This window comes from Haemaphysalis longicornis, unplaced genomic scaffold (genome assembly GCF_048455015.1).
Source record: "Haemaphysalis longicornis isolate Haplotype H1 unplaced genomic scaffold, Haemaphysalis longicornis Haplotype H1 scaffold_6, whole genome shotgun sequence".
NCBI classification, from domain to species: Eukaryota; Metazoa; Arthropoda; class Arachnida; order Ixodida; family Ixodidae; genus Haemaphysalis; species Haemaphysalis longicornis.
The window spans coordinates 147273309-147286452 of NW_027526407.1; the positions used below are offsets into that span (position 1 = coordinate 147273309).

Consider the following 13144-nt stretch of genomic DNA (forward strand, 5'->3'; position numbering starts at 1 on the left):
GCAAAAAGCGCTCATGCCATTGTAGCCGATACCCAACTTTAGAAGCGTCCGACAAGTTTACGCAGCCGTTATTGCATCTAAGAACCCAACACATCTGTCAAGACTTTGTTTCGCCACACATATCCGCACACAACCCCCCCAAAACATTTAAAGCACCGAAGCAAACGCGGAAAAATCAACGGGAGGCTGCGTAGTCCAATGCCCCGGCTCATTCCACTAACGAAGGGAGCGCCGAGTGGTGGCGCCACCCGTCCAACTGCCCGGTCCCTAAAGCGCCCAATCTCACACATTAGTATGGCACCAGAATACTTTTGGAAAAGCGCGGTTGCTTATTTTGTGGGTTATGAAAAATAACCGTGCGGTAGCTTCCTCTCCATCCGATACACCACTGCAGCTGTTTGAAGTGGGTGTCGCGTTCTTCTCCTCATAGTTGCACTTATTCGCCACAGCCGAAGGAGGGGTTGGGGGGGGGGGGGGGCACATACGCACGTCGACTACGTTGCCCGCTGGTGAGGCTTCGATTGATGGATTGGTTGATGGTACGGTTTAGCGCGGCGTAAATGAGGGCGCCGGCATGATTTTGACAACCTGGGATCTTTCATGTGCCCGGAAACCTCGACACCAAAGCGTTTTCGAATTTGATCTCCATGTGAAGAGCAGCAACAGCGGCCTGAATTAAACCCGCGACCTTGGGTTCAGCAGCTTAATACCTTAGCCACTAATTCACTGCGACTGTTAGGTAAGCCGTCGCATGCCCGATGTGGCATGGGCGGTGTGGTCTGGCATCAAGACTGTGGGGTTATTTCTTTTCCATTCTTACTGCACTATGATCCTCGCCCATTGGAGGCGATCGGATGCGAGGTTGGAGCAGGTACTGAAATGTATCTCTCCCCCCTCCAGATTCTCGGGTTGCTGTTCAACGCTGCAACGCGACAGAGGACACTATCATTAAGTGTCTGCTTAGTGCATTCCTAAGCATATACAAAATTGAGTGTTCAGCGTTCATGCACATGTGCTTAGTCAGTGCAAAGACGCAGTAGCGCCTCATGCTCTCCCCTGTAGAAAAGTTCAATACGCGTGCACTTTTGGAAAGCTCTGACACTGTAATACAAACGGCGCATTTCTTCTGCACAACTCTGCCGTCTAGCGCACAGCATCGTGAAATTATTAACATGAAACAGCGAGTAGAACGTGCGGTGTATTCTGCTGATCCACCGTCCGCGTTCTGGAAAAAATGCACATTCCACCTGTGAAGAACTGTTGTGCAACTGCTCTTAGGTGCAAGCTGCAGCCAGGTGTTGTATTCTGATTGAAAAGACACATCACTTTGTTCATATTTTATGGACCCGTACAAGGAGGAACAGTATTGAAGCACGAGTTGAAAGCATGGGTGGATTTCTAGGTTATGTGTTTGCTTCTGCCGAATTCCAGTTCCTCGTTTCTTAGTAGAAAACACCCTGCGTCGCGACTAATTGACTGCACGAAAACCAATAATTTCTTTTACGAAATGGAGAGTTCGAGAGGAGTGGAGGACGAGATGAAGAAGACGACGAAGAAGAAGAAGAAGAAGAAGAAGGAGGAGGTGGAGGAGGAGAAGAAGAAGAAGCAGAAGAAGGAGGAGAAGGAGAAGGAGGAGGAGAAGGAGGTGGAGGAGGAGAAGAAGGAGAAGAAGAAGAAGACGAATAAGAAGAAGAAGAAAAAGAGGATGAGTGTTATTTGAGCCATGCACATTCTCTGCGATAGCAGTGAAGTGAATATGAAATTCAGTTATTCTTTACTCTTCTCGCAGTCTATTCTTAACACACTACTACAGCAAAATAACTCGGAGCCATACCGTATGCGTGGTATGAACGCTTTTTTCAGCTGATCGATGTACAGAGCACTGAAACGTAGTATGCGCAGCAGTATTCATTCGTAGAGGAACCACATGTGAGCCTCCTAAACCATTATCTCCTTTCTACAACTTGAACTAGTGGAACGTGAGCGGAAGGAGAACCGCGCGAATGCTCCTCCTAGAAACTCGCACTTGCTTCTAACGTATCCTTTCAAAGCAATGCGAAATATCTGAGAACTGGCATTGTACAATATAAAGTTAGTGGCAAAGCTCGTGTAGTAGAGAAGCATGAAATAGCGCTGCAAGATGTACGGCAGTGAGCCCGTAGCCTCCTCGGAATCTCTAAAAGAGAGCACGAACACGTAGATGCGCATCACATAGCTTGGCAAGTTGAGCAGCACGAACGCCGTTGAAACTACCAGCAGCATTCTTGTGACGCTTATCTGCGCTGCTTGGGACAGCACTCCACCGCTCACAGCCGTTGTGTTTTCTTCAGCTTCGCTGCCGCCAGGGCCTCGTTTCGCCGACATGGTGTCCCCTGCGGGGAATTGAAACGGGAGGTACAAGCACACCCCGAGCTACAAAAACCACCTAGCGCATGATGACCCAAGAACATCTCAGCGTACTTTGTTGGCGCGCGATCATTACACGGCTAGTTGTGGGCAAACCCCACCGCCATTAGAAATTCTGCGGCCGAATGCCGTGCAAAAAAATGGCGAGGCTTGCACTAGTGGTGCAAGGTTGGAAAAGCAGCAAAACTGGCGGCCCCTCCTCATTCCTTGGACAGCTCGCTGTTTCACCTCACATGAATTTCCTAACTTGCCGCTAAACGTTTTCCATGACTGGCAGTATGCCCGGATCTTTTTGTCCGCAGCCTTTCACATCTTCCGCAAAGGGTACCGCGTTAGCACGCACTAGAACCTGCGCGACCTGCTTCACGAACACGGCATCTGTGCTCCACCTTCAGGCGCGAACGCAAGTGAACTGGCGAGTAGAAGAGCATGCGAGAGATCACATCACGAGCGCTGGGGGAGTGTTCTCGAAGGTGGAGTTGGCCGACGCCCAGCGCTGCTCACGAGGCGCACGCTCATTTGCGCTCGGTATCTTTTTGGTATTTTTTGTGAGGCCCTCACGTAGCGCAATCCCACGCGCAAGCCTTGCCGATGCCGGGCGCTCCACACGAGGCAAACGGTCACGTGCGCTTGGTTTTTCCTCAGTATTTCTATACGACGCTATACGGCACAGCTAAAACCTTAAAAAGCTCATCTTGGCATGAGCTGTTTAACAGCCCAAGAGAAAAAGCCCAAGTTTTAGTCTACAAAATTGCTTCTGCACAATGCGCGGCTAGTTACGCCGGCGAGACCCAGAATTTCACAGACTGCTTCCAACCGCACAAAAACAACGATAAGAAGTCTCACATTCAGTGCATTTGCCAAGCACTCTGAGAGATGTGACCACCAGAGGATTGACATCGACGGCAAGTAGGGGATTGGTACCGAAACAAAACGCTCACAAAGAGTGCCCCTAGAGTCCTGGCACATGCAAACTCAGGGAGAGCTGAACAGATCCCTAGGACCTTTTCCGGCTATTTGCGCCCATGGCGTCCGACGCGCATGGGCAAGATGCGAGTGAAAAAAAAAACTGAAAAAGAACCCGCCTTATAAAACTGCTGCTTGTGGCCGAACGCAGTAATCCCTGATGAAGGAGCTGAGTTGGCCCCGAAACGTTGAGATCGTTTTTCCTCTTTTCAAGCCTCTTTTCTATGCCTCTTCCTCAATTTCGACCCAACCAGACAGAGTTCTGAAGGAGGTGTTCACATTGAAACATCGAAATCGCATTATGGACGATAAGACGCCTGTGAAAAATGGGAACCTCCCCCCTGCCATGGGCTCCTGGTGAAGATTATGTTTGCAAATAATGTTTTAAAGGCTAGGCAGTACTGGCGTCACACCATAGAGCAGTTCTTGCCCAAGACACCGAGCGCATGAGTTAGGTAGGACCCAGAAGTTGCCTCCAGACAAGCCGAGCGCAAGCGACAAACCCCCCGAGACGCCGAGAAACATTTCATAACCTCCCCACCATCATTTGTAAAGGCTTACAGCAGCTACAATGGCCATCTACTTTCGCAGGGCGGGACGACGACTATTTTTTTTCCTGCGTTGCCCATGGCATTTTGTATCAGAGTGTGGGCGCACAAACGGAGTGCCACGCGCGTTACGATCAGAATTCATAACGCAAGCGGCTTTTTTACTGCTCATGATTTATACATAGACGGCGGGCGCGTACTTTTTTCACCAATTCTTCAACATTACCTGCGAAGTGCTGCGGTTCACTTGTATTTCGCAAAAACTTTCAAATGTGCACTTCCAGATGTAACTCTCTACAAAAGTGTGAAAGCTCGTACACTTTGTCAAAACAGCACTCAATATCCAAAGACTGCATTTTCACCTGGCCTGGTGCAGGTGACTCCAGTGTTGGCGCAGACCAGTGCAGAAGTAGGTAAGTAAAAAAGTGAACACGTGCTGCACGGATTCCACCCGTGTGGCCAGCGCAAATAAAAAAAAGTTAAGACAAATATAGCAACTCAGATATCAGTACACCTAAATGATGTATTGTTAGCTTTACACGGCATTCGAAGACTATTCAGCTCAGCTTATTAGCACAGCAGCAGTTGGGATTTGCGAAGCCATCGCTAATATGCACGGAATTTTTACTGGCAGCTGAGGGCCCAAAGGTGTACCTTTCGGAACCCATATCAGGAATGAAATAAACTTCTCTCTATCGCTCTTTTTCTCTTCCTACTTGCAGACGTAGTGTAATTTCCAAATTTCTCACCAAATACTTTTGCCCCATTCTCGCGGTTGTGCCGGTGGTAGTAGAGGTAAACCGAGCGGGAAATCATGGCGTTCATGGTGGTGATCAGCAGAAGAGGCACGATCAGCGTCAGCACGGTGTCCAGGATGTTGATGTAATGCAGGACACTGCGATGGCAGAAAACAATTAAATTCGGTGTCATTAGTGTCGATGAGAAATGTCAAAATACAGAGTAGATAGCCTGTGTTCCCTTGAAATTACCTGGAGGGAAAACTTGCTATAACGTTCATTTAACAAAGCGCTATTTCTCTTTGCCCCTGAGGTTGTGATACGAAGATAAAAGCAATATAAATAAAAGGACTTTCATGAGGACAAGATAGTTTGCCCTTATCAAGAACATGAAATTCTCCCTCTCTCTAAACGTCGCACATATATAAAGGATGAAAATTTACCAGACTAGGTTTTATTTGTTAACACTTTGAAAAAAACTCAAAATGCGAAAAAACTACTATCATAAACAGAGAAAGGGGAATTTGTTATAGCACTCACCCTAGCTACTTTCTCGCACGGCAATAGAGGTCGCTTAGGTAGGCAAATACATGTTCTTTGTGATGGATAACGGTAGAATTCGTTTAGTTTTTTGAGGAACCTAAATAATATTCATACTGCAAAAAATTTGAGCAGAATGCGCTTCTAGGCAGTGGATTAGAAACGCAGCTGTGCAATGACACTCTTTATGAAACAGCTCAAACACTCGGCATTCTTTTTAAGCCTTAGATCGAGTCTCGTGATGCCAGATATTATCACGTAGCCTAGGAAATAGCCGAGCTCTTAAAGAAAAAACGTTAATTGGAAAAGGACGACGCAGATGTCTCCAAAGAATAAAGTCTACTCGCTCAAGCTTCTGCTTCAGTGAAAACTCGAAAAATACATACGGGGCGGCAGAGCAGTTACACAAACGACATGCACAAACGGGTGCGGGCGAATCAATTCCCAGGGGTTTGCCCGGAAAGCATTTATATTCACGCGTTCTTCCTCCCGGGACCATCGAATGCTATTGAGTACACTGGCGATCAAAGCAAAACAACCTTCTGTACTGACGATAGGGCGATACACTGTACCCATCAAATAAGATGTTATGCAGGAAACATGTGTTTTGATTCAAACAATAACACGGGCGGGCGGGGCTAGACACTGAAAACCAAACAGAACTCATTGTTCCTCAAATTACCGCCCATCTAAGAGTGCATCAACCCGATGCTAAAATGAAACAATAGTCCTAGAATAAAATTTTGTAATATGAAGTAGTAAAGGTTGAGGCAAATCACGCGGGCGACTTCGGGTCGCGGGCGTCGCAGTGATGTGCCGGAGTCGCACTCGGGGGTAACCTCGAAGAGGAGTTGCCCCACACGTCGTTGACTTACGCATGACCCGAAATGCCGTCCCAGAAGCTTTTCGCTGCGGCCGCGCTGTCGAACTGGGGCCCAAACGCGGACAAGATCACATGGCTCATTCTCGGAGTCTCGGCGTGGAAAGGTGCGGCGTCCGGCGTTGACGAGCTGCTGGTTCGTTGTAAGAACTTTGGAAATGTGTGCGCCTACCCCACGTGCTGCAGGTACCCATCGACGTGGCTGTTTAGGTCGTCGCCTGCTACGTGCGGAACCATGGCATATAGCATCGTAGTCGGGTGTCATACACAACATCTAACCAGTTCATCTGAATTGCTGTGTTGTACGCAAACGTGGCATACGGAAGAACTGCATCTCATGTTTTATGTTGCACGTTGACGTACAGTCATGGACAAATTAAATGCGAACACAAAAATATGAACCAAAACACGCAATTACTGTTCCTGCAGGTCCAATAATGGTGCACTATTGGTATATTGGAAAACCATATTTTGCAGCTTTGTTGTGGTAATTAAGGCGCACGTCAGTTAGACTTGCATTGAAAAAATTCGCGCTATTTCTGTATTATGGTTTACATTTTTGTGACCACGTTGCGTTCTCCCATGACTGTACATATTATATCCGCAAACGCCTTATTCAGGCATTCGCTTAGTCCGTTAGTTTGGTGGTGGTACGCCGTGGTTCCTCGGTGATCCATGTTGCGGCATCTTTGACTGCTTGAATGAGCTCTGCAGTGAAAGGCCTCACGTGGTCTTTGATTAGGATTTCAGGGGCTCGAAATCACACCACAAATTGGTGTATGGAAAATTTGGCTACTTCCTGTGTATATCCCTCGGGAAGAGCAGTTGTTTCCGTAAAGCGCTTCATGTAGCCTGTGGTTACGGCAATCCACTTGTGGCCTGCTGGAAAATGTAGGGAACGGGCCGAGAAGGTCCATTTGAATCTGTTGAAAGGGCTTTGATGGTACGGCGATTGGCTGCACAAATCCAGGCGGTTTCGACAGCACGGTTTCTCGTCAATGGATAGCATGACAGCAGACGACGTAATGAGTAACGTGGGTTGTTAGACGTGGTCAATAGTTATTTGCTTAGATTTTAAATGCAGAGCATTTTAGTGACTCGCGATGTCACCCGCGTTGGCGTCCGTAGTCCGCATCACTACGTAGACCGCAACCTACACTATATAAAGAAATAATGCCTTCCTGCGCCAGGTTTCGATCCCACGACTCTGCGGGCGGAACGCAAGGTACACGGCACTTCACCGACTGCTCCACGGAGCCGACACAGAATGGAAGGTTACGCACGCGCCTTATATCCTTGACTCATTCAACCGTCGGCCACAGGTGCGCCCTCTCCCCCGCGTCCTCCTCGCCTTCTCTCCGCTCGCAACACCCTCTCTCGCCGCGTTCGGTTCGCGTTCATGTGGTGGCGCGATTTCGGCGCTATAACACTCTCTCGCGAAGGGCATTGGATTGGATTCGATTGGATTGGATTGGATTGGCTTGGCTTGGCTTGGCTTGGCTTGGCTTGGCTTGGCTTGGCTTGGCTTTGCTTGGATTGGATTTGGATTGGGTTAGATTAAAGTGGATTGTGTTGGATTGTGTTGCGTCATAGCCGCGCCACGTTGCGTCGTAGCCTCTCCACGTTGCGTAATAGCCGCGGCAGGGGGTTCACGGCACGTTTCACGTTTCACCATCGACTTCATCGACAATGTCTACGCTGGAAGACAACAATTACAACAACAACAACCAATACGTAATCCATAAGACTGGCAGGCACGCCCCCCGCGGAAATGCTCTGCATTTGATCGTGCCCCTCGCGAGGGGGATGTTTTGATTTTTTTTAAGTGTACAAGCTGCGCCCACACTTCAGGAAGGCGAGTCATCGCAACAGGCTTCAAAAATATCGTCACGGCAGTCTCCAGGGATGACAAGAAGACACGTTGTTCTCGTGACTGGATCGAAGTTTTAATGCAAAGCTTTACTACTTTCGTCAAGCGGTTTCGCGGAGGATGTGCAAGTTAACCTTATGACCCGAGCCACACACCCGGCAACACCCCCCTCAAAGCGTATCGCGTCATTCACCGGGCCCGATGTCGCTGATGCGCACAAGGCCAGGTTTTGAGTCGTTCTAAGGCGCTCGATCGGGCGTCGGCACCGCCGCCGCGGCGGCCGATCAGCAGCCGACCACCCCCGCAGCCTCTCATTCATGCGCCGCTGATCGTCTCGGGTTAGGTGACCGGTCTCGCGCCCGGCAAAGAGGGACGCCGCGTTCGCAGTGAATGAACGCCGCGTTCGCCATGCGTCCATCTGTGAGCATTGCACGGCACCGAACGGCATTGGGACGTGGTCGGCAATACAGGTAATCAAAGGTTAACCAGGCGAAACCAAGACTGGACCAGACTAAGCCAAGCTGTTGCTTTGCATATCCAAGGTTAGCTGAGCTGAGCCGCAACCACATTTTTTTTTCTGACGAGGGCCGCGTTTTTACGTCAGAATGCAGGTATGTTTCGCTTGACAGCCTGGGGGCCGATCATGACATGTAGCTCGGTGTCTGCACGCCGCAGGGATGATAGGTCTCTATCCATCATGGTGACAAAAAACGCGACATTCATCTGATTCTCTTGGCAGTGGGTCCACAGGAGCACGCGATAACCATTCAGCATCCAAATGTTTTCTGCCGGATTTGCAGACGATTCTAAAGTCGAATTACTGCTTCCGCAAGCTCAGCTGCCGAAGATGGTTAGAGGGGTCAAGGAAGTGTGCCAACCAACACAGCGCGGAGTGGTCTGCTAATTCTTAAAACGGCATGCCGTAGACCATCCCCTCCTGTATATTTTCAATGCCAAACGCATCACGCGCTTCCCAATGGGAGTGACTGGAATGCCTGCAGTGCCCACATTTCGCAAGGTGGGGCCCCGAGCTGAACCCGGATCACGCAACCGTAACTGAATTCGAGAGCGGCTTGTGCTTGGTTGCAAGGGCAACCGATGTTTGAGATTGTCAAAGTAATGGCGCTCGCGCCAGCACTAGAAATCTCCGAGCCACGGAGGAGCGTGTTTCGCCAACGTTGCCGCTCTCCACCACGCATCGCCCCAAGCTCAACTTGTCACATGACTGAAGCGCTGGGAAGGCTACCGATTGGGGGACAGTGGCCGGAGTAGAAGGAGAGGACTTGGTTGGCCGGTCCGGGCTGATGCGTTTGGCATCGTAAATGTAGAGGCGATGTGTAGACGTAAGAGCAAAACTTAAAAGCGGCCGATATTAAGGCAAGGTACCCGTTTACATAGGGCGAATAGCTTCCCTCTGCTTTTGACAAACCGCGTGTGGCGTAGGCGATTACTTTTTCGCAGCCGTACTGCATTTGGACGAGTAAAGCTCTCAAGGGAACGTCACTTGCATATGCGTGGATTTCGGTCTTGGCAGAACCGGCAAAATGCACAAGCACAGGGAGTCGCCGGGGGCAGTTTTGAAGCTCGCAAAACGCCTCTTGCTGCGCATCGATCCAACAGCACGTAACGGTGTCTCGTATTAAGTGCGTGACGGTTTCAGCGAGTCTCGGTAGGGGTGGCTGCCGTTTGCGACGAAGCGCGTGCAGTACCCGCAATGTCCTATGTATTTCCGCATACCTGTCTTGTCCTTGGGCGTTGGCCAGACGTTATGGCTGAAGTTATTGCGGGTTCAGGAAGGAAGCCCTTGGCGTTGACAACTGTCACAAAAACTTCAGTTGCTCATACCAGAAGTGGCACTTTTGGAACTTCAGTGTTGACCACAACGTAATATCCTCGAGCATAGACTTCAGTGTTGCAAAGTGTTGGTCGACATCCTTAACCAATATCATAACTTCGTCGAGGTAAGCAAGGAAGGTCTGCCGCTTCAGGCTACCAAGCATATAGTGTCCATGATTACTTCAAACCTTGCTGGTGCCGGCACTGCCGTCCACACCCCAAACGGCATCACCTTACAAAGGTCGTCCCAGGTTACAAACGCAGCCTTCTCTCGGTTTACCTTGTCCAGTTCAATTTACACCCGCCGCCGTGGCTGAGTGGCTAAGGCGTTGCACTGCTGAGCACGAGGTCGCGGGTTCGATTCCCGGCCGCGGCGGCCGCTATTCTGTTGGAGGCTAAAAGCAAAAACGCCCGTGTGTACGAGATTTCGACGCACGATAAAGATCCCCAGGTGGTCAAAATTAATCCGGAGCCCTCCACTACGGCGCGCCTCATCGCCTGTGTTGCGTCGGCGCGTTAAACCCTACAATCAATCAGTTCAATTTAACAGTATTTCGTTTTCATTTACATTGAAGAGAAGTACATCGAGTAACTTAGATGGCCCAGAGCGTCGTCGATTCGTAGGAGGGGTTGCACGTCCTCTCTGGTGATTATGTTCAGTCGCAGCTAGTCGCTATAAAACCTCAGGGGGCCGTCTTTTTTAGCGTGCAGCAGTTTGGCGCCCGGTAGAGGGATTTCGCGGCGGTGGCGGCATCCACGTAACCGAGAGAGTGAACGAGGCAACGCGACAGAAAGAAAACGGAGGAGCAGCGGCTTGTAGGTGGAGGGCACCACATGCTGCTAAGCCATACGTAATCTCTCAGCGCATCCCGCGACTCACTGTGTCTCACTGCTTTCCCCTCACACATTCGTCATGCGTCGGCATTAAGGAGCGCCCTCCACCTCACACGTTCACGGGACGCTCCTGCCTTTGTGGCTCATCCCAGCCACGTGTTATTTCCGCGGGAGGTTCAAACATGATTTGGAACAACCTGCTGGGCGGCAGCGAAGCTCTGGGAGATAAACGCAGAGTAGCGGGCCCACTAGTACGTTTGCTGATCAAGCGATCACTTTCTGATACGAAGCAGATATGCACCGTGACTGAGAAGACTGCAGTTCTCTGAGCGCACAAAGTTAGCATTGGGGAGTATAGCAATCCTTAGGTGATTTTTTCTTCACAAGCACAACTGCGGTTCACCAGGGGCTTTTAGAAGTCTGTATGATTGTAATGAATGTTTGGCCGGACTGCCAGTCCGGCCCACGTCTACGACTTTGCGCGAGGTTCGCTCCGCATGACCAAACTTACAGGATTGTCGCAGGCAATTCATATTTGCAACTGGCCATTCGAGCAATAAAGTTGCGCTGTCGGCTGTTGCAAAGGCGTCTCCATCGAATATTGTACCCTTGAAAACGTTTGCAATTCCGACCACACACTCTGAAAGAGAACAGCTATCTCAAGAGCAGCAAAACAATCCTACCCTAACGAACAGTTTTCGAAATATTAAAAAAAAATTACTCCCACCTCCCCTCGCGGGAACCCCTGTGTAGATGCGACGCATAGGGGGTTCCGTTGTTGTTTCCGTTAGGTTGATTCTCCCATCGCGTGAAACGTGCCGTGAACCCCCTGCCGCGGCTATGACGCAACGTGGCGCGGCTATGACGAAACACAATCCACCACAATCCACTTTATTCCAATCCAATCCAAATCCAACCCAATCCAATCCAATCCAATCCAAATCCCATCCAATCCAAGCCAAGCCAAGCCAAGCCAATTCAATCCAATCCAATCCAATGCCCCTCGCGAGAGAGTGTTCGCTATCGGAGAGGAGAGGGGGTGAGCGGCGGAGAGCGCAGCTCGCGCGGCGAGGAGAATGGTGGAGGGTTGTGGACGGACAACAACGCCGTATGGAGGGACAAGGCGAGTGAATGAGATGCCGTCGCATCTAAAATCTCATCGGGGAAAGGGCACAGCCACGTTTTCGTCAAAACCAGCGGTGTCCTATATCTTCCCTTTCTTTTACCAACGGGAAGAAGATTCGAACAGGTTGTCGCACCAAATTAATGCGAGAAGCAATACTTCACGTTACCAAGGCACACTGGACATCCGGACATCAGCGCATGCGGAGAACGGCCTACCGAATCCTAGACGAGTTTTACTAGCCTGATCAGCGCGGTGTTATCAAACGCTTCGTCAGGTCATGGGAGTGCTCTCAGATGGGCCCGGTTGTAATAACCCCACGACATGCCCCTGAAATTCAGAAACCTTCTCGTCGCGTTGCTGTGTGAAAGCAAGACAAATGCGACATCATGGAGATAAATATTACTTCCCTAGGCGATGGCATGAGTGGCTTGATGGTACCTCGTCTACGGACCTTAGAGAAGATCATTGAGTTGAAAAGACCGGTAACCAAGAAGGGCACACAGTACTTTCTAGACCTGACGGGGTATGACCAGAGGCTCCTTGAAAATTATTTATTTATTTACTTATTTATACATACTGCAGCCCAATTGGGCTATCGCCGGAGTGGGTTGGTACCTAGAATGCAAAACACTTTTCTGCACAGAATAACACATATAAAAACACAATACATTTAAATTCACTTATTCATAAAGTTTACACATAATAGATAATGAGTACAGCAAGACATTGAAATTATGCAAAACTGACATAACACAATCAATATAAATTCTGCAAAAATTTTTCCAAAGGCAATGACCTAATTTCACCTGGTAGTAGGTTCCATTTTTCAATTGTTCACGGGTAGAAGCTGTACCTAAATAGATTAGTTCGTGGAGAAAAAGTTGCAAGGTTGAGTTTGTGGCTATTTCTGGTAGATTTAAGTTTATCGGGCGACAAATACCTGTTCTGTTGTGAGTAGCGCGAAGTATTCGTAAGAATATGTAAACGTTTAAGACATTCGCGTTCACGGTGCTCGGACAGGGGTTGTAATTCTAGTGTAGCAAGGTGGGATGACGGCGAAAAGCTCCAATCGAACGGCGGCGAATGCATTTTTTCTGAACAGATTCAAGTGTTTTAATTTCAGATACTTTATAAGGGCTCCAGATGGTACAGGCGTATTCTAAGATGGGTCGGATAAGTGTTTTATATGTTAGCAATTTCGTTTCGAGTGGAGCGTCCCGCAATGTGCGGTTTAGGTAGCCTAACTTTTTTAGAGCTTTGTTGCTTGTATAATCAATGTGCCTTGACCAAGACAAGGTAGGTGTAAAGATGACGCCCAGGTACTTATATTCGTTCACCCGCTGCAGGGAAGAGCCGTTGAAAGAACAATTAAACAAAGAAACGGAACTGCGTGTACTGAAA

The 13144-nt window shown here is 49.2% G+C and overlaps 1 protein-coding gene across 1 annotated transcript in view; it reads right to left on the reverse strand.

The window, feature by feature from the left end:
• Positions 1-1762: 1762 nt before the first annotated feature.
• The window catches only part of LOC144141978 (uncharacterized), a 69183-nt gene continuing 57801 nt past the window's right edge, over positions 1763-13144 (reverse strand). Inside the window, exons 4-5 of the mRNA XM_077673408.1 lie at positions 4670-4815; positions 1763-2372 (exon numbers count right to left, since the gene is read on the reverse strand). Coding sequence (XP_077529534.1) covers positions 1939-2372; positions 4670-4815 — 580 coding nt within the window. The 3' untranslated portion in view covers positions 1763-1938. The remainder of the gene's footprint in view (positions 2373-4669; positions 4816-13144) is intronic.